Below are 24,701 nucleotides of genomic sequence, written 5' to 3'. Positions count from 1 at the left end.
GTTACGGGGAGAGGGCGGGTAAATAGAGCTGAGTCCACTGGCGGAGTAGGCTCGAGGGGCTAGATGGCCTACTCCTGTTCCTAATTCTTATGTTCTTATGTTCTTCCCCTTCTCCACCGCCGCACCCCCCCACTCCTTGGTCTGATTCAATTATCCATACCCCCTGACCCTGCTTGACCTAAACACTGCACTTGGGCTTGACTCCTTGTATACAGCACCATAGGAGATCGACCAACATTAATTAGAAACCTTTTGGCTACACATCTATTATGCTTTGAATAACTCCACAAGACTGTATATCTTCAGCTCAAACTGTTGTGACCTTGGTCTCTTTATTATAACTCCAGAATGAGGAGGCAGCATGATAGACTGCCTTTTATACCTTCTTGCCCAGGGTGTGCAGGTGACCCTTGGGTCTCCCACAGGTGCGCCCCCTGGTGACAAGTCTTACACATTGGTAATGTTTACATACATAACATAATTCCCCCGCAAAGTTTAATGTACAAGTTATTTACAAGTTGAGGCGATCCGGGGCTCTGCGTTCCCGGGTCGACCGCCTGAGTTGAAGTCCTGGCATGGGTGAGTTGGTCGGATCATTGCTGCACAGCCGCGCGGCTGGTCTGAACGGATTGTCGGGCATGGTGGGTTCATCCTCGTGGTTGACCGCGAGGGTAATTGCTGGTTGGGTGTGTGTGGGTGGATCAATGATGGTAATGTCCTCTTCAAACTATTCTTGGTTGTCAGTAAACTGCAGTTTGCTCTGATCCAAGTGCTTCCTGCATGCTTCTCCGTTCAAAAGTTTGACAACAAACACTCTATTTCCCTCCTTGGCTAACACAGTGCCAGCAATCCATTTGGGACCATGACCATGATTAAGACCAAACATAGGGTCATTAATTTCAATGTCGCGTGATACAGCCACGCGACAATGGTACATGTTATGCCGGTGACGCCGGGTTTCTATATGATCATTGAGATCTGGGTGGATCAAGGAAAGCCTGGTTTGGAGTGCTCTCTTCATTAGCAATTCTGCAGAGGGAACCCCGGTAAGCGAGTGGGGCCACGTGTGGTAGCTAAGCAGAATCAGAGATAGCCGGGTCTGCAGGGAACCATCCGTCACGCATTTCAAGCTCTGCTTGATGGTTTGGACTGCCCGTTCTGCTTGAGCATTGGATGCAGGCTTAAACGGTGCAGACCTGGCATGCTTGATACCATTGCGGGTCATGAACTCGTTAAATTCCGAGCTGGTGAAGCATGGTCCATTGTCACTAACAAGGACGTCGGGCAAACCATGGGTGGCGAACATGGCCCGGAGGCTTTCAATGGTGGCAGTAGACATACATGACGACATTATTGTACATTCAATCCATTTGGAGTAAACGGCCACTGCTACTAGGAACATCTTTCCTAGAAAGGGGCCAGCGAAATCTACGTGGACCCTTGACCACGGTTTGGAGGGCCATGATCACGGACTCAGTGGGGCCTCCCTTGGTGCATTGCTCAACTGTGAGCAAGATGCATCACAAGCTAGTACTAAATGTTTACACGGGTCATACAATACAAGTAACTTGTTGGAACATAGCAAGTTTCTGGCCTTGTTAAAGGCTGTCTGTTGAGCTTTGCCCCAAACCCAGTCATCACCCTTGCATAGCAATAAATGCAATGGTTCCGGCAAAGTGCTCAACCCCGGTAGAAAGTTACCAAAATAGTTGAGGAGTCACAGGAACGAACACAGCTCCGTCACATTCTGTGGTCTGGGTGCATTCTTGATGGCCTCCGTCTTAGAGTCCGTGTGTCTGATGCCGTCTGCCGCAATCTTTCTCCCCAAAATTTGACTTCTGGCGCCAGGAAAACACACTTGGAGCGTTTCAACACTTCCTCTTCAGCCTCGGGTTGTGTTGCCTCTCTTACTCGTTCAGCGTGATACGCGCTGGGGGACATCTTCTGCCGACTCTGCCATGTGGTGAGTCGCAGCATGTCTGCACATTTGCTGGAGGTGCCCCATTGTTCCACGGCCCTTGCACACGTAGTGCTTGAATCGACATTGATGGGCTCGATGATTACCCTTGCAGTGCCAACACGGTGCGAATGGATTCGCATTCACGCCCCACGGCGGACTCTGAGTCATCTTAGGTCTGGCCTCTGCGGGCATGTAGGCCCTGCCATGTACAGTTCTGCTTGCTGAAGGCATTATTTTATGCACAGTATTTGCTGGTGAGTTCCGATGCTGCAATGATATCTGTTTAGTGTTATCGTTTGTGGACATAAAAGCCTGGGCTATCGTGATGGCCTTGCTCAGATCTAGGGATTCGGCAGACAGCAGTTTGTGAAGAATGACCTCGTGGCCGATTCCAAGCATGAAAAAGTCCTGCAACATTTCCCCCAAATATCCAGCAAATACGCACAGTCCCACAAGGCGTCTTAGGTCGGCGACATAGCGCGCCACGTCCTGGTCCTCGGAGTGGTGGTGCATATAAAAGCGATACCTGGCCATCAAGATGCTCTCCTTCGGCTTGAGGTGTTCCCGAATCAGCGTGCACAGCTCTTCATATGTCTTGTCCGTTGGTTTCGTCAGTGCTAGCAGATTTTTGATGAGACCATATATCATGGACCCACAAACGGTGAGGAGAATCGCCCTGTGCTTGATCGTGGTTTCTGCATTTTCCAGCTCGTTGGCCACGAAGGCTTCCCAATCGTCACCCACAACAAATCTCTCAAGAATACCAATGGCAGCCATAACTGCGTGAAAGTTCGTGATCTGTTACTCGTCACCAATTGTTATGTTCAGAATAACTCCACAAGACTGTATATCTTAAGCTCAAACTGTTGTGACCTTGGTCTCTTTATTGTAACTCCAGAGTGAGGAGGCAGCACGGTCGACTGCCTTTTACACCTGCTTGCCCAAGGTGTGCAGGTGACCCTTGGGTCTCCCACAGGTGCGCCCCCTGGTGGCAAGTCTTACACATTGGTAATGAATACATACATAACAACATGTTTTTTGAAAAATAAATTAAAATGAATAAGAAATCCGAAAATGGCAGACAGGAGATTCATCCCAAATGTCCTTGGGTGCTAGTTTTGAACTATATTTGGTTGGAGCTACTATAAAAGTAATTTCACATAATACTGTGCCATCGAACTCGATGGTAAAGAAATCCTTTCTGGATCCTAAGTTCATATCTGCCCCGCAGAAATGACACACCTGAATTCGACTTTACACCTTGTTCGGAACATGTAATTCCAATATTTCATAAGACACATTACTTGCTAATGTATTTAACGTTATTACATTGCAACAAGAAATTTATTTTGTCGAAGAGATTCTGGACAGGAGGTGTAAAGGAAGATGTTGGGTGGAGAACAAGAGGCAATGGAGCATTCATGGGTTTTTAACAGACAATTGAATGCAGAGAGAGGGCTCTTTCCAGAGAGAATGCCCTGAAACAGCAATGGTGTGGAGGGTGCAAAGAACTTATAAGATTTTAAATGCAGATCTATATTTTCTATTGTGTACCCGGAGCTACAGATATCTGGGGTTGGGGGGAAATTGGTCTACAACAGTAGTGCAAATTGTGCTGATCGAGAATTGGCAGCCATTTTACATTGTGTCTGATTTTCTTTTCTATTCAAGTAATTGAAGGTATAAAATGCGCTTGTTTTGCGGTACTGGCATAGACCAATTTCACTCCCATGGTATTCAACCTATCACATCTTGAGCAGTGGGGAAACATTGCAGTAATAGTGCTCTTTTTCTAAATAAACAAATATTGTTTGTTAATATTGTTTCATAACTATTTATTATTCATGGATCATTTACAATATAAGCACCATATTAAAACATATAATGAGTTGATGAGGATAGAAACCATGCTGGGAGCTCTGTGGATCTTTTGTATATGATTCACTATATGTTGTAATGTAAACTAGAGGAATAATAAGTATTTATAAACTAAACAGATGGTATATATTTAGTATTTTGCAAAATAATATCACAACTGTAATGTTTTCATACTTTCTTTGGTTCCAATTAGCTTTTGACAGAATAAATAAGAGAACATGTTTCTGTCACAGTTCAGGACCTTTTGACTATTTTTCTATCATAAGGATTTGAAAAGAAGTTATTTAAATATTGTATGTCAAAAGTAAATAATAAAGAAGGGATCTGAAACGTTAGGTAGTTAAGATACTAATGAGCTAGCTTTTTTGTGTCCTCATATAAAATAAATTCTAAGCAGTTCAGTAGCTTGTCCATTTAATTGATAAACGCCTCACACCCATTTCACTGGAAGGTTTATCATTTTTTTCTGACTATGAACAGTCAAAAATAAAGCAGGACGTCAGACACCTAAGAAACTGCTGAGGCAGAAAGGCCCCAGAAATGCAGAGGAGTTAGTCTGTTTAAGTCAAGCAAGATGACATACTGAACATATGAAATAGGAAATAGGAGCAGGTGTAGACCATTTGGCCCCTTGAGCCTACTCCGAGTGGGGTAGTATAGCGTATTGATTATTTTATGTTATATTGATTGAATAAAGTGAATCTGATTACAACTGTAGCTCTATATCTTCTCCTTATTGTGGAATAGGCAGCTTAATCACTCATTAAATTCTGATCAGGAAAATTAGCAAATCATATTACATTCAGAAATGTTAATATTTTGTATGTAATGTTAATTTGAAATGTATGTAACATGCCACTATTCATCCAAAACTACTGTCACTGTACCACTTCCCCTATCAAAAACTATAACTTCAATAGATATGTAAAACAGTTCAAGCACATCACCATCCATCATTGTATGTTGTTTCAATGTTTTTTTTATTATAGTCCTGCCTAATTTTAAAATGTTAATTACAGCAATTTTTCACATCTCTCATTCCTACAATCAGTGGGTGGCTGTGCATCAAAGAAACAAAACTAAGATAAATGCCACATTTCTAAGTTTCATTCAAAATGTCCTGTGGCTATGGAACGTAAATTAAAAGATATAAATTATGATGTTATTTTACTTCCTTTCTCTTGCATTCTTTTTTGCTACTTCATGTGTGTTTTTTTTGCACTGAAAACTTTTGTTTGCTTAATTTTCCCAGGTTTGTTTTTTAAGTTGCTGATCCGTTTTTATATTAATAATTATTTTTCCGCATGGGACATTTTGGGAGAAATGTCCAAAGTCACAAATCTCAAGGATGGCTCGACTAATAACAAACCAGGCTGGTATTTTCAAACCTCATGTAATAACTTAAAATAACGTAATCAGCCGAATTTGTACTTGTGCATAATATATTTTTTTTCTATTCATTCCTTGGATGTGGGCGTCACTGCCAAGGCCAGCATTTATTGCCCATCCCTAATTGCGCTTAAGAAGGTGGTGGTGAGCCAGCTTCTTAAACCACTGCAGTCCTTGTGGTGAAGGTACTCCCACAGTGCTGTTAGGGAGGGAGTTCCAGGATTTTGACCCAGCAATGATGAAGGATTGGTGATATATTTCCAAGTCAAGATGGTGTGTGACTTGGAGGGGAACTTGCAGATGATGGTGTTCCTGCTGCCCTTGTCCTTCTAGGTGCTAGAGGTCGTGAGTTTGAGAGGTACTGTCAAAAAAGGTGCTGTGAATGTATCATGTGGCAGCTTTGACTTTGTTTTACAATTTGAATTTGGAAAACCATCTATTGCTCTTAATTCAAAGCTGTTTTTTTGTTTAAAAATATTCTAATTACCAAGTTGTTGGAATTAACCAATTGTATTAAAATAACACCGTTGTTTCTTGCACAATTTCAATTCAGATTAACTCATAATTTGAATTAAGCAACTTTGAATTAAAAGGAGAAGACTGTGGGCTCAAAATTGCATTGCCGTTCCAGCCGATTCCTGCTGTAAGACTGTCAGCAAAACCGTTGGAATGACTACATACTCAATTTGAAATGCTGGATACTGGTCTTATCCCAAATTTTCTTGACTGGCTGTGTGGAGCGATGCCACTACTCACCCCTGGATGGTCATAAACATAAAGGGGCTGGGACCGAGGATGCGGACTACATGGGCTAAAATTTCATGTGCTTTACTCCATCCGTTACCGTCAAAATTTAGCAAAAAGACGGCAGCTGCTGCTCTTACGCTAGCTGGTGGCAGGTACTGTGGCGTTACTAACAACAGCCCACCGCTGTTAAGAGCGATGGCCCTGCAAATTTAAATTAGGGAAACGTGACGTCAAGCCGTCTTAACGTCACCTTGGCAAACTTGGGCCTTAGCACTGATTTCAGCACTGGGTCCTAAGCTTGCCAGGTAAACCCCATATGCAAGCAGACTCACAGCGGCACTGTCAGCACCTCTTAAAGGGACACACACAACTTTCAGGTATGTTTACATTTAAGCATTTGGAGTTTTCTTTTGATTTTATTGAAGTATTGGCTTGCTGCAATACATGTTACAAAAGTTTTAAGTGTGCAGGTAGTGCTGCTGGATGCTTGTAAGGCCTCGGATGGTAAAGAAAGGCCTCTGAGAGGACAGAAAATGCAACAAATGCTCAGCAGGTCAGGCAACATCCATGGAGAGAGAAACAGGTTCACGTTTCAGGTTGAGGTGCTGCCTGACCTGCTGAACATTTCCAGTATTTTATGCTTTTATTTCAGATTTACAGCATTCGCTCGCAGAGGGAAGTAGAAGATGCAGAAGAGGAAGAAGCAGAAGGAAGGATGCACGCCAGACAGCCCCTTTCTGCTGAGTTATCTGGGAATGGAATGTTCTGCCTGCAGTACCAGTGACCACAACCCCAATTCATAAGAACATAAGAATTAGGAACAGGAGTAGTCCATCTAGCCCCTCGAGCCTGCTCCGCCATTCAATAAGATCATGGCTGATCTGGTTGTGAACTCAGCTCCACTTACCCGCCCTCTCCCCGTAACCCTTAATTCCCTTATTGCTTAAAAATCTATCTATCTTTGACTTGAAAACATTCAATGAGCTAGCCTCAACTGTTTCCTTGGGCAGAGAATTCTACAGATTCACAACCCTCTGGGAGAAGAAATTCTTTCTCAACTCGGTTTTAAATTGGCTCCTCCGTATTTTAAGGCTGTGCCCCCTAGTTCTAGTCTCCCCTACCAGTGGAAACAACCTCTCTGCCTCTATCTTGTCTATCCCTTTCATGATTTTAAATGTTTCGATAAGATCACCCCTCATCCTTCTGAACTCCAACGAGTAAAGACCCAGTCTACTCAATCTATCATCATAAGGTAACCCCCTCATTTCTGGAATCAGCCTAGTGAATCGTCTCTGTACCCCTTCCAAAGCTAGTATATCCTTCCTTAAGTAAGGTGACCAAAACTGCACGCAGTACTCCAGGTGCGGCCTTACCAATACCTTATACAGTTGCAGCAAGACCTCCCTGCTTTTGTACTCCATCCCTCTCGCGATGAAGGCCAACATTCCATTCGCCTTCCTGATTACCTGCTGCACTTGCAAACTAACCTTTTGGGATTCATGCACAAGGACCCCCAGGTCCCTCTGCACCACAGCATGTTGTAATTTCTCCCCATTCAAATAATATTCCCTTTTACTGTTTTTTTTCCCAAGGTGGATGACCTCACACTTTCCGACATTGTATTCCATCTGCCAAACCTTAGCCCATTCGCTTAACCTATCCAAATCTCCTTGCAGCCTCTTTGTGTCCTCTACACAACCCGCTTTCCCACTAATCTTAGTGTCATCTGCAAATTTTGTTGCACTACACTCTGTCCCCTCTTCTAGGTCATCTATGTATATTGTAAACAGTTGTGGTCCCAGCACTGATCCCTGTGGCACACCACTAACCACTGATTTCCAACCCGAAAAGGACCCATTTATCCCGAATCTCTGCTTTCTGTTAGCAAGCCAATTCTCGATCCATGCTAATACATTTCCTCTGACTCCGCGTACCTCTATCTTCTGCAGTAACCTTCTGTGTGGCACCTTATCGAATGCCTTTTGGAAATCTAAATACACCACATCCATCGGTACACCTCTATCCACCCTGCTCATTATATCCTCAAAGAATTCCAGTAAGTTAGTTAAACATGATTTCCCCTTCATGAATCCATGCTGCGTCTGCTTGATTGCACTATTCCCATCTAGATGTCCCGCTATTTCTTCCTTAATGATAATTTCAAGCATTTTCCCCACTACAGATGTTAAACTAACCGGCCTATAGTTACCTGCCTTTTGCCTGCCCCCTTTTTTAAACAGAGGCGTTACATTAGCTGCTTTCCAATCCGCTGGTACCTCTCCAGAGTCCAGAGAATTTTGGTAGATTATAACGAATGCATCTGCTATAACTTCTGCCATCTCTTTTAATACCCTGGGATGCATTTCATCAGGACCAGGGGACTTGTCTACCTTCAGTCCCATTAGCCTGTCCAGCACTACCCCCCTAGTGATAGTGATTGTCTCAAGGTCCTCCCTTCCCACATTCCTGTGGCCTGCAAATTTTGGCATGGTTTTTGTGTCTTCCACTGTGAAGACGGAAGCAAAATAATTGTTTAAGGTCTCAGCCATTTCTACATTTCCCATTATTAAATCCCCCTTTTCATCTTCTAAGGGACCAACATTTACTTTAGTCACTCTTTTCCGTTTTATATATCGGTAAAAGCTTTTACTATCTGTTTTTATGTTTTGCGCAAGTTTACCTTCGTAATCTATCTTCCCTTTCTTTATTGCTTTTTTAGTCATTCTTTGCTGTTGCTTAAAATGTTCCCAATCCTCTAGTTTCCCACTAACCTTGGCCACCTTATACGCATTGGTCTTTGATTTGATACTTTCCTTTATTTCCTTGGTTATCCACGGCTGGTTATCCCTTCTCTTGCCGCCCTTCTTTTTCACTGGAATATATTTTTGTTGTGCATTATGAAAGAGCTCCTTAAAAGTCCTCCACTGTTCCTCAATTGTGCCACCGTTTAGTCCTTGTTCCCAGTCTACTTTAGCCAACTCTGCCCTCATCCCACTGTAGTCCCCTTTGTTTAAGCATAGTACGCTCGTTTCTGACACAACTTCCTCATCCTCAATCTGTATTGCAAATTCAACCATACTGTGATCACTCATTCCGAGAGGATCTTTTACTAGGAGATCGTTTATTTTTCCTGTTTCATTACACAGGACCAGATCTAAGATGGCTTGCTCCCTTGTAGGTTCTGTTACATACTGTTCTAAGAAACAATCCCGTATGCATTCTATGAATTCTTCCTCCAGGCTACCCCGTGCGATTTGATTTGACCAATCGATATGTCGGTTAAAATCCCCCATGACTACTGCCGTTCCTTTTTCACATGCCTCCATTATTCCCTTGATTATTGCCCGCCCCACCGTGAAGTTATTATTTGGGGGCCTATAAACTATGCCGACCAGTGACTTTTTCCCCTTACTATCTCTAATCTCCACCCACAATGATTCAACATTTTGTTCATTGGAGCCAATATCATCCCTCACAACTGCCCTGATATCATCTTTTATTAACAGAGCTACCCCACCTCCTTTCCCTTCTTGCCTATCTTTCTGAATCGTCAGTTACCCCTGTATGTTTAATTCCCAGTCTTGGCCAACCTGCAACCATGTTTCTGTAATGGCCACCAAATCATACCCATTTGTAATGATTTGTGCCGTCAACTCATTTACTTTATTTCGAATGCTGCGTGCATTTAGGTAGAGTGTTTTCATCCTAGTTTTTAAACCATGATTTTTAGTTTTGACTCCTCCTGCAGCCCTTTTATATTCAGTGGCCCTTTTTGTTTCTTGCCTTTGGTTTCTCTGCCCTCCACTTTTACTCATCTCTTTCCCCTTTCAACATTTATCCCACACTTTACCTTCCCTCTGTTACTGACCATCACAGCGTTTTCTTGGCCACAATGCTGAAATAAAAGCCACCACAATGCAAACTTTCCAATCTAATACATCTACTCATCCAATATGATATCAAGACATCAACTCAATACCCTTATGCATTCCCTTAGTGACTGTCTTGTGTGTGCCTTTGCCTATCATACTGATGTCATGCAGTGCTACCCCAGTGGACTGCAGCATTGAGGTGTGTGAGGCTAGTGATGCAGTTGGTAGGATATGGCTTTTGAAGATGCATTCACTGAGCTTAACCAGTGCTCTGAGGTCATGAAGCTTTTTTAGGCACTGGAGCCAGCTGGTGGTGCAACACTACTGCAAGTGACAGCCTCAGTGATGTAGTCCCACATTGTTCTTTCTGGAGGGCCTCCTGACCCCTGTGGATAGAAGACCTCTCTGCACACAGCTGGAGTGCTGCGTGTGAGACCCTGGGTGCCTCTTCCATGACTTGCTAAGCCTTTTGTGTTTATGCCGAAGCACTTTTCCCATTTTCTGAGGTGTGGATGGGAATTCAGCTTTAAGAGCTGAAGACTGCCATTTGGGAATGTTTTTTAAAATGTTAAATTTATTTAAAGGCAGCTGAGCTGTAAGGGCTGAAAACTTTTTTTTACTTAATTTTAATTTTTTATCAGTTCACAAGACATTGTCCTTTTAAGCAAATGACAATGCATGCTCTTTTAATATCCCACAATGCCTCGCAAATTCATAGCTTTGCTTCCGGAGGCTGTTGGAAAATGCAACTTCGCTTCTGGATGCCACATTCAGCACTGGTGCCTGGACTAATGCCACCAGGAGGACATTACATGGTAAGTTTAGCACTGGGCTAATAATGTTTAGTCCTCAGCGCAAACTTTTCTCTCCTATCGGCATGTCTATTTTCAGCGGCCGTTAACCTGAGGCCGCGGTGATACCGGCAACTTTCGTGTCGCAGTCCAATTTCTAGACCCATAAGTTGGAAATTCTCATTCAAGACCCTCATTTTATGATTGGCACAAGCACGCCTGATCTCACCATGTGTACCTGTCCTGATGGAAATTGTCAATTGGGGTATAAACTGGGTTTGGGGCTTAGATCTCTAATGATCGGGGCCAAAATATTTTGACGGTGCTCAAAGTGACCCCTTATGTAAGGGGGCTGCAGTTACACCCAGATTATGACAGGAGGGGCAGCCGGCAAACACCCCCAGCCCATTTCAAAGGGAAATGGGAGGGCACTACAGATGTGTACCAAAACTGTTGATGACATGCTCATAGAAGCCCCACTCCCTGATGCTGCAAATGTTGGTGGGGTCAGTGGCAGAGTTCCATGGTGAGCATGGTCCCAGCGTAACATTTGGAATCACACCACATATTATCAATCAGAATGTCCATTAATCCTTAATTTACACATAAAAACTTCAAAATGCAAAATAATAGGATAACATTTCATCTTCAACATCTGGCTGGAGGTCTAGTGTAGTGGCTTGCATGCCTGTTGTAGAATCCACCTGATTTTCATTCCATAATCCCATGAGATCCAGCCCTCTACCATACAATGGCCAACTGCCCCAAGATCCAGCCTGCGCATTTAATGCTCAGAACCTTCCTGGAAAATACACATGGCCACTATTGATTGCATGAACAGACCCCACACTGCAGTTTGTGACATCGAACAGCACCGCCTCCCATCCGGATAGAGCAGCATTAACTGCAATACCAATCCCCCTCCCCATTACTGAACAGAACTTGCTCCTTCAACCCCATTACGTGTTATTTCCTCCAGTGAGAATTAGGAGGAAGGAGAGGGCAGTGAGGGTACAGGAAAAGAGAAGATAACCCCATCTCCTCTCCCTTTCCCTTCAAACTACCTATTCAATCCTGGTATCCTCCCCTCTCTCCCTGGCCCTTCCTTCATCCCCTCCCTTCCTCCTTTATCTTCTCATCCTCCTTCTCCTCCCCCTCCTCATCCACCTTCATACTCTTCCTCCACTCCCCACCTCCTACTCCCCCTCCTCACTGAAAGAGAAAGGAAATGGGGTTGAGGAATTGAATTTGGGGAGTTAAGAGCGAGGGAGGAAGTAAAGAGTGGGTAGAGAAAGAGTTTAGATAGAGATAGAAGAGGGTTGAGAGAGGAGAGTTGAAGGGATTGAGAGAGAAAGAGGCTGGTTTGAGCAAGAGACAGAGAAAGACACAAAGAGAAAAACACAGTTTCTTAATTTAAAAAGGTTGAATTTTGAAAGCAAACAAAGTCCTTTGAGAGAAACAGACAGGGAGGAAGAGTAGAAGGGGCAGGAAGGAGAGAGGGATTAGAGAGAGGAGTTTGAGATAAAAAGAGTTAAAAGAGAACAACAGGGAGAGCTGAGAGCTGAGAATAAAGAGGTATGGAGGCAGTAGAGATAGAGGAGTTTGGGAAATGGGAATTGTGACAGCGAGTATAGAGTGAGACAGTAGAGTGAGGGGGAGAGAGAGAGAGACCAGGGGTTTTCGTGAGAGTGGTTAATTGAGGGTGGTTGAAAGAGAGAGAAAAGGTTCTGACAAAAGCTCATCAACCTGAAATGTTACCCCTATCTTACTCTCTCAACAGATGCTGTCTGACCTGCTGAATGTTTACAGAATTTACAGCATTTGCTCTTTGAGAGAGAATAGGGGTTGAGAGAAAGAAGTGAATGAAAACATTGGGGAACTGTGCAGGTTTGTGGATGATACAAAGATTTGTACGTGTGATGGGATCTTGGACCACAATCAGATCTAGATGCGATCTGTCAGATGTTATTTAATATAGATAAATATAGTGAAATGCATGGCAAGCATGTGTGTATCATGCAGAATTCTGAACTAAAATCTGTTGAGTAGGAAAATGATCTAGGTGTAATACATGAATCTCTAAATATTCACAACCAGTGCTACGAGGCAATAGCAAAGGCAAATAGAGTTTTAAGATGTATTGCTAGGATAATCCAATACAAAACAAGAAGCACTATACAGTCCTTGTACTTGCTTAGGCCTTAACTAGAATACTGTATCCTGTATTAGTCTCCTCACATGATGGATGATATAGAGGCCCTGGAAAGGTTCAGGGTAGTTCCACTAGATGGATACCTAGATCAAAGCAATGTAGTTACCATAGTAGGCTTAGAAAGCTGCGTCTCTGTTCGAGAAAAAATGAAGAGTTCAGGGAGATTTGGCTGAGGTCTTTAAAATAATGAAGGGATTAGACTGTGTCCGTGTGGATGGACTATTTGACTTAGATAGGTTAGAGAGAAGCAGGAAGAATGCATGTAAGTTGCGTAACAACAACAGTAACTTGTATTTATATAGTGCCTTTAAAGCAGCAAAACATCCCAAGGCACTTAAGGTTAAGCATAGAACTAGGTTAGATGTTAGAAGGTTTATCTTTTTGCTAAGGGTCATTTGGAACTTGTGCAGTGAATGTGGATTCACTGCAGGCATTCATAAGGAAACTGGAAGAGTTCCTAGCTGTGACTGATCAAAAGAGTACAAAATATAAGTGGGGTGATCACCATTGGGGACAGAGAAGAATTTCCCAGATTATTTTCCCCTGAATTAGCCTAGGGATTTTCTTCTTTTTTTGACTCTCCTAGAAGGTTTTATGGCTTCCAATAGATGGGTGATTGGGTGATGTGACGGGAGGGGGGTGGGGCGGGGGGGGGGGGGGTGGGTGGCATTGGGATCACTTGCACCATGACAATGAAACAGCTGGTCTTTTTTCTGAACAGGAAATTACAAAGGGGCATAGACAGATTATGTGAGTAAACTATGGTAGCTGGAGTGCAATGTGGGGGAATGTGACAAAACATTGCCTTAATATTTCCTTAATGATGAGAGACTTGGAGCTGTGCAGGAGCAAAGGGTTTTAAGTGTCCAGGTATACAAATCACTAAAAACTAGTGTACAAGTACAAAAGATAATCATGATTACCAGAGGAATGTTGGCCTTTATTTCAAGGGGGATTGAATACAAGGGGGAGGAAGTGATGCTTCAGTTGTACAGAGCCTTGGTGAGACCCCATCTGGTGTAGTGTGTTCAATTTTGGGCACCATACCTCAGGAAAGATATACTGGCCTTGGAAGGGGTACAGTGCAGAATGATACCAAGGTTTAAAGGATTAAATTAGGAGGACAGTTTGCATAAACTTGGTTTGTATTCCCTTGAATGTAGACAGTTGAGGAGTGATCTAATCAAGGTCTTGAAAATGATAAAAGAATTCAATAAGGCAGAGACAGAGGAACTATTTCCTCTGGTGGGGGAATCCAGAACAAGGGGACATATTAGACCTAGGCTATTAAGAAGTGAAATCAGGAAGCACAACAGGTAGTGGAAATCTGGAACTCCTTCCCCCAAAAGGCCATGGATATTGGGTCAATTGAAATTTTTAAGGTTGAGATCAATAGACTTTTGTTAGTTAAGAATATCAAAGGATATGGAGCAAATGGAGTTGAGGTACAGATCAACCATAAACTAATTGAATAGCAGAACAGGCTTGAGGAGCTGAATGGCCTACTCCTGTTCCTATGGGGGAGAAATTTGACATTTTAGCTCCCCCAGTTAACACCTGGCGGGGGTGCTAACGGAGCGCTCAGGCAGTAGTGCCACAGTGGGGCGAATCCTATACCGCACGGCAAATTCGTCAGTCCCGTAGTGCCGGCGATAACAGTTAGCTCCTCGTCACCTTTCGCCATGCAGATCGTGATGTCAGTGAGCGTGAACCACTCGCTGGGCGCCTGATCTGCAAACTTCAGTAGCACCCTCCGCCTTACCTCCTCGCGTTGACAGCGCCAGGGAGCGGAGGTGTGAAACTGCTGCCCTAAACGGATGCGACCCAATTGTTAATTAACTTCCATTCCAAAGGTTAGTTATGAGTGCCAAAGAGCACAGGATGTATCTGCAGCAAAATAAAGGCTGCTTAATCCCCAGTGTTGCGGGCCGTCAAAGGACTTTGCATTTCATCCCACAGCATATTGCCGTTCTGCACTCCCCGAATCATTGGGGGCTGATGTGCAGACTCCAGTGACCCTCCCCTTTAATGGCTGGAAGGCACCTTCGCCAATTACACAAGACCTCATATTCGTTATTGCTTGGAGCCTAACGCCACTCACCTACGCCATTGGTGCCTAATTTAGTGCTCCCTGTATTCTTTAAATGCTGAGACTGAATTTAGCAGGCAGCTAGATTGATTAGCACCTGGCGCTAAACTTCCAACGTCTCAAAAGTTAACGCCCCAAGTGGGGTGATACCAAATTTCTAGCCCATTGAGCTTCGCACCTGCATGCTGTACACGCCCTCAGTGTCAATTTTTTTTTTTTTGATAATGCTCCTGTGAAGCACTGGCGGACGTTTTATTATGTTAAAGGTGCTATATAAATCTAAGTCGTTGTTGTCCCAGGTACTTCCATGCCACATTATCCTGTGCTAGGTGCAATAGGTACACAGCAGACCAGTGTATAAGTAATACAAGTCAGTTGTGCCTGAGGTGCATCATTGGGCACCGAGCATTGCATTATTAGCCCTGATATGTTAGAGTGAGCATATGTGCTTCAAACTGAATCTATGAATAAACTTTGACTCAACTACCCATACTCACACATACACAAATTACCTCAGCTACTTTAATGGCTGCCAGCACTCGAGTGTCCTGCTCCAAGCTTTGTTGTTTCTGTAGAGCATTCCATGCAGCATTCCTTAATCCCTCTCGATTTTTGTCACCATAAAGAATATGACAGACCTTTCCCAAACTGTATGCTGCTCCGTAGCGAATCCACCAGCCATTATCATGATCTGCAAATTAAATGATTATGGAAGCATTGTAATAAAGCTGAACTGGATACTTGAAAGGCTATTTTTATCTGTTAAATAGATTAGTTAGTCATTCATCTCATTTAATGTTAGTGAGACTGTGCTACACACAAAATGCCTACATAAAAATAGTGATTACATTTTAAAAGTAATTGGCTGTGAAATGCTTTGATACGCTCTGAAATCACATAGAACAGAAAAGCTTTCTTTGCCATATTATTGTGAGTATATATTGATTAGAGCTATAACAGTAATCTATTACCTTAATGGGTTTAGAAGTGACACAGCTTATGTTGTAATTCGAATACTGAAACCACCATTCCACAGTCATGTTTGTAATGCAAGGGACCATGAATTTCATAGTAGCCCAAACATTGTAATTTTGTATTTGTTTTATTATTCGCTTAGACTTAAACTATATAGATCAATATAGCATCGAACGTGTATCAGGCATCCTTCCAGCGCACTGTGTAGTCCTGCAAAACTAGTCATTTTTGTCCCTTGTTTTCTGTTTGGAGATGGGCATAACGAGGACCAATTTCTACCCATTGACTCACAAGAGGATATGGTTCTACAGATACTGTTTGTGTTTTCAATCAGTAGATTATTTGATCATGGGAGGGGACATCATGGGCGAGTCCAACCCTGTCCTGACCCAGATTTCACTTACATGCACATTCTAGCAAGAGTCATTCAATAGAGGTCAGCATTTGAAACATAACTAACATGATTTGCACATAGCCAACCGCCTAAACAGCCTTTACACCCACACAAAGGATGATTTTGTATAAATTCATTATTACTTTTATGCCCCTATTTACACAGCCCAAAATTACATAGAATTACATAGAATTTACAGCACAGAAAAAGACCATTCTATCCAACGGGTCTATGTCAGCATTTATGCTCCGCACGAACCTTCCCCCACCCCCCTTCATCTAACCCAATCAGCATATCCTTCTATTCCTTTCTCCCTCTTGTGCTTTTCCAGCTTCCCCTTAAATGCATCAATGCTATTCACCTCAACTACTCCTTGTGGTTGTGAGCAGGGACGGATTAAGGGGGCGAGGGGGCAGATGGGGCAGTCGCCCAGGCCCAAACCTAAAGTGGGGCCCATATAGGATCGTATTAAGGGTGAGGATAAACAGTATTGACATAAGTGACGTAGAAAGAGCAGAGCGAAGTTGCGAGGGCTCAGGTGTATGTTATTCTTGACTAAACAGACTCTAGACGCCCTTTTTCTAGAGATGCATTCTGCACATAAATCAGGGGCAAAAAAAAGGAAAGAGCACCAGCCACGCAAAGAGCAAAAGAGATGAGAAGTAGCTAAACTGTTTAAACTAGATAATTTTTTCCAACTAAAAACTCAAGATCATGAAGATGAAGGCCAAGGCGACGCTGTGCAGTCAAGATCATGAAGATGAAGATGAAGGCCAAGGCGACGCTGTGCAGTCAATTTCAACAACGAAACCACTTGTGGCACCGGACCCGGAGTTGGCCGTGATGGAGCGCCAAGTCCAAAAAGTTGAAGAAGATGAAAAGCAACTGGTGCATACTGAGCTGAAAGAGTCGCAACTTACGTGTGACATTGGGCTGTGGGGAGACAATGGGGCTGAAATTCAGCCTCCTGAAAAGGTCTCTTACTGCTGGAAAGTGGCAGCCAGGGGGCGGAGTCGAGTGGCCGCTGATTTGCAGTCCAATGGCCGCCGCCAGCTAAATTCTCCTCAGGGGTTTCTGCAGCGGTGATGACTTGTGCCCCGCTCCCCCCACTTCCGCCATGGTCTTGTGGATGCGGGCTTAAAGACATCAACAAAGCACACACCACTGCCTCTCTGCCCCGGAAGCTAAATTCATTATAAAAAACTGACCTGCCGCCTGACGGTGTCCCCGACAGCTTTTTGTGTCGGTGCACTGAGCCGGCTCAAGACCGCTGGCCGAGGTGAAAGGAGTGCCTGAATCACTATTTTTTCTGTCAAAACTTTTTCAGACTTCTGAAAATATTCTTAGTCGTCTTTTCAGATCGGCATTAAATACTCGTGGCCTGGAGGCCTTAATCTGTATTCCACTGAGGCCTCATAGTCAATGCTAGCAGGGGAACACCTTGTGCACAATGTGCACGGCAGGGAGGCATGCAGAAGACGGCGCCAGAGGCAGCGGGCAAGGGAGGCAGCAGACATGGCTCCCCAACATAGAAAAGGGGCTGGAAATAGCGACAGACCTCAAGGCAAAGAGGTTGACCAGAAAGGAGCTGGCATGAGAAGGAGGGTCAGGTACGCTGATCCCCCGCACCAGATAGTGGGCGAGATCCAAAGCAGGCAAGATGCAGATGAGGCAGATACTTACCAGCAGCACCCTGCAGAGGCTGAGGATCATGAAGAGGATGAGGGAGAAGGCAATTAACCAGCTGCCCTAGGAGGGGTCCAGCAAAAAGTTTGGGGAAGAAGGCCCTATCGTGGAAGGGTCTACAGGCACCAGTTTTCCTTCATGAAGCTCACAGATGACCAATGTCTCCGCAGGCTCAGATTCAGGAAGGACATCCTCAGGGAGCTGTGCAATCTCCTGCACCCAGATCTGCAGCCTCAGACAAGGCTGAGGACAGCTCTGAGTGTGGAAACCATGGTGACCATTGCACTATACTTGTGTGCAACTGGCTCTTTCCAATCTGCAACTGCAGACATCTCTAATATTTCTCAGTTCTCCGCCCATCGCTCCATCCATCAAGTGACAGATGCTCTGTGCAAGAGAAGGCTGGAATACATTTCTTTCCAGATGAGCAGGGAGAAGCAGAAGGAGCAGCAGACCAGGTTTGTGTGGATTGCCAGGTTCCCCAGGGTGCAGGGCGCAATCGACTACACACACATCACATTGAGGGTGCCACAAACCCATGTGGAGATGTTCATGAACCAAAAGGGATTCCACTCCCTCAACGTGCAGTTAGTGTGTGACCACCAGTGCAGGATCATGGCAGTGGATGCCCGGTATCCAGGCAGCAGCCATGATGCCTTCATCCTGCACCAGAGCAGTGTGCCCACCGTGTTCTCGTGCCCAAACCAAGATTGTGGCTGGCTGCTTGATCCACTGTGCACTTGTCTGCTGACTCCCCTTCGCAACCCAAGGACTGCTGCACAACATGCCTACAACGACTCTCATTTAGCCACCAAATGCATAATTGAGCACTGCATCGGGATCCTTAAGCAGAGGTTCTGTTACCTGGACCGCTCTGGTGGAGTGTTGCAGTACTCACGTGAGTGGGTCTCCCTAACATGGTCATCTGTTGTTGCTTCACAACCTGACAATCATGAGGGGCCAGCCACTGGTCGATCCAGCAGTAGCACATCAGGAGGAGCCACAAGAGGAGGAGGTGCAGGAGGAGGGGGAGGAGGATCAACATGCATGTCGCCAGCCACCCAGGAGGCATCGTCGCCATCCCAGCCCTGCAAGGGCAGTGCAGACCCGTCTCATTGCTACTCGTTCTGATGAGTTAATGCCCACATCACCCTTCATGTTTGCATTTCCATGGCCATCCCAATGAGTCCTTTCAGACATCATTGCGCACAGTCAAATGATACACCTGTCCAGATAAAGATAAAAAATAAAGATTTAGTACAGAATAAAGAAAGGTGCAAAAAACATACACATAATCATTTCTCACCCTTGTGCATCTCCTTATAACTCCTCTTACGCAAACCTATTCTACTACTACCACTACTAACCCTAAATGCAGTGTCTCCCCTGTGGCTGCTTCATGGGTCTGGAAAGGCTGCTGTGTTTCCTGTGTAGAAGCTACAGATGTCTTTCTAGGACACCCTTGACCAGCGCCAGCTGTAGACTGGTCAGCACCCTCCTCGGAGGGTTCAGTCGGCCTTCGCTTGGGCGATTCCAGGTCTGGGGACAGGAATGCTGTAATCCTGAGAGAGCACATCATCATCATGCTGGTCCGAGGAGCCTGCTCCACTGGCAGCACATTACCACTGGCACCTGTTGTGTATCTGTAAAGCATGCACTCCTATGTTCCGCCACCAGGGAGCTCATTCCCTGAAGTCCCAAGGGATCCCAGCATCCCTTGGGAGCACTGTATATAAGCCGGCGCCTAAGGCCTGTTCCTCACTCTGGAGTGTCTTAATAAAGACTGAGGTCACTGTTACTCTAACCTCCCTGTGTGCAGTCTCATCTGTGTTAGGAACGCAATAGCACCAATCTGAGGGAGCTCAGGTCGGTGCTGTGGCGCCACAGTGGAAGGTCCCCTATGGCCCGTGGTGGAACTAGCCGCGAAGGCGACACTGAAGTGTCATGTGACAACCAGCTGAGACTGCATGAGAGCAGCCACAGTCTCAAAGCCACTAGACATAACAGCAGTAAGACGCTCCTTGGCCTATTGGCTAGAGTGCATAAGAGCATTCTGAGCTTCCAGTGCATGGCCATCCTCTCCAAAGCAGCACTGATACGATTGTTCCCTCGCACCTGTGCTGTAATAGCAGCTGCCACATCCCCAATGAGTCACGGCATCACAGCTGGTTTCGCACGGTCAGTCTGGGAGTCCACCATTGCCTTCACATTGGCAATGATGGGCTCCATGGTGTGCCCAGAGCTGTCGACAATGTGAGAAGTGGACTCCTCTACACTCCTGACCACTTCCGACAGCCTCTCCAGCACCCTTGCCACTGCCCCAACATCTGGGAATGCATGGCCTCCACCCTTCTTTCATAAGCCCCAACATCGATGGGCTCATCTGAGTCCTCTTCTGCAGAACTCCCGTGTGCAGTCTCCCCCCAGAGAGATAGCACCCGAGGTTCCCTTTGTCTGTCACCATGCTGCAGATCCCTCTGGTACGTCTAATAGATCAGACCACGTATTCCCAGTATCTGAGCTGGTGCGTGTGACTGTAGGAGGCAGTGATGCAGAACTGCCAGCAGTGCCCCCCCCCCTTCCTCCGCCTTATCTGACATGGCGCCAACAGGTGGAGTGGGCTCCAGGGTGTCATCAAGGCTCGCGCCCCCATGTCCTCCAGGGTGTCAGGATGGCCATGGCTGCCATTGCCTCTTGGCTGTCCTCCAGGCTTTGTCTTTCATTGTCCACATCAGCCTCTCCCTGGCCTTGGCTGCCACTGCCCTCAAGGCTGTCATCCTGCCTTGCTGCCCCACCACCCCCCACTCACACCAGCGCTAAGACCCTCGCCTTGGCTCTCACTCGGCCTCTCATCTGCAAGCATAAATGGGACAAGGGGGAAGTAGGGAATTGACGCATGCAAGCTGAAACTTGTACACTTTCAGAAGGAAACGCACAGTAGACACTGGCGCTTTCAAGGAGAGATAGCATTAAAGAAAGGCCTTCACTTACCTATGCTGCCACAGCGGAATCAGCAGTACTGGAGGCCACAGGAAAGGCAGCATGTCTGTTATGTATGTAAATATTGTAATTGTAAGACTTGCCACCAGAGGGCGCAACTGTTGGAGGCCAAAGGTTCACCTGCACACCTCGTGCAAGGGAGTATAAAAGGTTGTCTGCCATGCTGCTTAGGCACTCTGGAGTTGTATTAAAGAGACTAAGGTCACATCAGTTTTAGCTCACAGTACTCAGTCTTGTGGAGTTCGTCCATACTTAACAATTGGCAACGAGTAACAGATTATGAACTTTCACGCGGTCATGGCTGCCATTGGTATTTTAGAGAGATTTGTAGAGGGTGATGATTGGGAAGCCTTCGCTGAGTGCCTCAACCAGTACTTCGTGGCCAACGAGCTGGGTGGGTCGATAAAGCGATCAAGCGCAGGGCAATTCTCCTCACCATGTGTGGGTCCACAATATATGGCCTCATCAAGAATTTGCTAGCACTGGAGAAACCAACGGAGAAGACATATACAGAGTTGTGTACGCTGGTTCGGAACTATCTCAAGCCGAAGGAGAGCGTCTTAATGGCAAGGTATTGCTTCTACACGCACCACCACTCCGAGGGCCAGGACGTGGCGACCTTGAGATGCCTTGCTGGAACTTGCGAACTTGGTGGATTTTAGGAGGAAATGCTGCAGGACTTTTTTGCACTTGGCATCGGCCACGAGGTCATTCTTCGCAAGCTGCTGTCCGCCGTATCCCTAGGCCTCAGCAAGGCTATCATGATAGCCCAGGCATTCATATCCACGAACGATAATACCAGAGATATCTTCCCAGCATCGAAGCTCACCGGCAAGTACTGTGCATAAAATAATGTCGCCAGCAAGCAGAACTGCATATAGCAGAGCCTACACATCTGCAGCTGCAAGACCTTAGGATGACTCAGCATCCATCATCGGGCGTGAATGCAAATCCATTAGCACTATGTTGGCGTTGAGGGGGTAATCATTGAGCCCATCAATGTCGATTCAAGCACTATGTGTGCAAAAGCTGCGAAACAATGGGGCACCTCCAGCGAATGTGCAAGAGTGCTGTGACTCACCACGTGGCAGAGTCGGCAGAGGATGATCGATGCGGCGCAGATCACGCAGAACAAACAAGAGAGACAACTCAACCTGAGGGCGAAGTGTTTGGGGTACCCACCTTCACCACCAAGAGCCCTCCTATCATGCTGAAAGTCAAATTGAATGGTATTCTGGAATCAATGGAGTTGGATACGGGGGCGAGTTAGTCAATTATGAGCCAGAAGGCTTTTGAGAAACTGTGGGGCAACAAGGCACAAAGGCTCAAACTGAGCCCGATTCAGACAAAGCTGTGCACCTACACCTAAGCGCTCATACCAGTTATTGGCAGTGCAGCAGTTAAGGTATCGTACGATGGAGCTGTGCATGATTTATCACTGTGGATTGTACCAGGTGATGGCCTAACGCTATTCGGCAGAAGCTGGCTGGGAAAGATTCAATGGAACTGGGACAACATCAAACAACTATCTTCAGTGGATGATGCCTCGTGCGCCCAAGTGCTGAGCAAGTTTCCGTTTGAACCAGACATCGGCACCTTCACAGGCGCCAAGGTGCAGATCCATCTAGTCCCCGATGCAAGGCCCATTCACCATAAGGCTCGAGCAGTTGCATATATGATGAGGGAGAAAGTCGAGATCGAATTGGGCAGGCTTCAATGAAAGGGAATCATATCGCCAGTCGAGTTCAACGAGTGAGCCAATCCGATTGTTCCGGTGTTGAAAAGCGATGGCACAGTCAGAATCTACAAGGTAATGATCAACCGAGTCTTGTTACAAGACCAGTGCCCACTACCCAAGGCGGATGACCTGTTTGCAACGTTAGCGGGGGGGGAGGGGGAGTCATTCACCAAGTTGGATCTGACCTCCGCCTACATGACACAGGATGATATGTCCTTACTATACAGTATAAATGCACACGAGGCCCATACTTGAGAGAAGGTCACTCTGTGACCAGTTACCTTTATTACCAACACCTCAAGTGATGAAGGTGGGTGGAGCTTCCTCTTTTATACCGGAAAGTCCAGGTTAGGAGTGTCTCCCACAAGTTCGCCCCTTGTGGTCAATGTTCTCAAGGTGTACAATTTATGTCAGCTTATACATGGGTTACAATGATAGTTGAATATATGACATCACCTACCCCCCCCCCCCAAAGTCTTATTGGGATCACAGGTTAAGTCTCTCTGGTGGTTTACGCTTTCTTGTAGAGCGCCTGAGTTGGGGCTCCGGTTGTTGGGCGCTGGCCTGAGTGTCTGCTGTTTGCGGTGCCTCAGTCTGTCCAGACTGCCCACAGTGACTGGGTTCTCCTCCACTTGGTTCCGGTGTTCGGTCACCTGTGGTGGAGTAAACTCTACGTCGTGTTCTTCCTCTGCTTCTTCTATGGGGTTGCTGAACCTCCTTTTAGTTTGATCCACGTGTTTGCGGCAGATTTGTCCATTGGTAAGTTTAACTACCAAAACCCTATTCCCCTCTTTGGCAATCACAGTGCATGCAAGCCATTTGGGCCCTTCAGCATGATTAAGGACAAAAACAGGGTTATTGACATGAATACATCGCGCCCTCGCATTTCTGTCATGGTAGTCACATTGTGACTGACGTCTGCTCTCAACAATTTCTTTCATAGCAGGGTGTATAAGGGATAACCTGGTTTTGAGCATCCTATTCATTAGCAGCTCTGCGGGTGCAATACCTGTGAGCGAGTGTGGTCGGGATCTATTGGCCAACAGGAGGCGTGATAAGCGGCTTTGTAGGGAACCCCCTTGGATTCTGAGCATCCCCTGTGCGATTATCTGCACTGCTCGTTCCGCCTGGCCGTTTGAGGCCGGCTTGAACGGTGTCGTTCTGACATGGTTGATTCCATTGCCTGCCATGAAGTCCTGGAATTCAGTGCTTGTGAAGCACGGGCCATTGTCACTGACCAAGACATCCGGTAGACCATGGGCGGTGAGCATTGCCCGTAGACTTTCTATCGTGGCAGAGGATGTGCTTGAATTAAAATGGCACACTCAATCCATTTGGAGTAGGCGTCTACTACAACCAAAAATATTTTTCCCATGAAAGGACCTGCGTAGTCCACATGGATGCGTGACCATGGCTTGGCGGGCCAGGACCAGGGGCTAAGGGGGGCTTCCCTGGGTGCGTTGTCCAGCTGAGCACACGTGTTGCAACAAAGTTCCAGGTCTGCATCTATCCCTGGCCACCAAACGTGTGACCTGGCAATTGCCTTCATCATGACAATGCCCGGGTGCTCATTGTGAAGTTCTCTGATAAACACCTCTCTGTCCATCTGGGGCATGACTACTCGGTTTCCCCACAGTAGGCAATCGGCCTGAATCGAGAGTTCATCCTTGCGCCTATGAAATGGTTTAAATTCCTCAGGGCATGCCCCGTACGTGGCTGCCCAGTCCCCATTCAGGACTCATTTCTTAACTAAAGATAGTAGCGGGTCTTTATTTGTCCAGACTTTAATCTGACGGGCTGTCACAGGTGAGCCTTCGCTTTCGAAAGCTTCAACAGCCATGACCATCTCAGCATCATGCTCAGTTGCCCCCTCAGTGGTGGCTAGTGGGAGCCTGCTGAGTGCATCGGCGCAGTTTTCGGTGCCCGATCTGTGCCGAATTGTGTAGTCATAGGCAGCTAACGTGAGTGCC

At 45.8% G+C, this 24,701-nt stretch overlaps 1 protein-coding gene across 4 annotated transcripts in view; it reads right to left on the bottom strand.

The window, feature by feature from the left end:
- tmem232 (transmembrane protein 232) overlaps positions 1 to 24,701 on the bottom strand; it is a 243,252-nt gene that overhangs the window by 41,182 nt on the left and 177,369 nt on the right. For all 4 annotated transcript variants that reach the window (XM_070865244.1, XM_070865252.1, XM_070865259.1 and 1 more), the window contains one exon: positions 15,451 to 15,629. In XM_070865244.1, coding sequence (XP_070721345.1) covers positions 15,451 to 15,629 — 179 coding nt within the window. The remainder of the gene's footprint in view (positions 1 to 15,450; positions 15,630 to 24,701) is intronic.

This window comes from Pristiophorus japonicus, chromosome 1, assembly GCF_044704955.1.
Source record: "Pristiophorus japonicus isolate sPriJap1 chromosome 1, sPriJap1.hap1, whole genome shotgun sequence".
NCBI lineage: Eukaryota > Metazoa > Chordata > Chondrichthyes > Pristiophoridae > Pristiophorus > Pristiophorus japonicus.
Note: the sequence above shows the minus strand (reverse complement) of the source record. Positions and strands in the feature narration are given on the sequence as shown.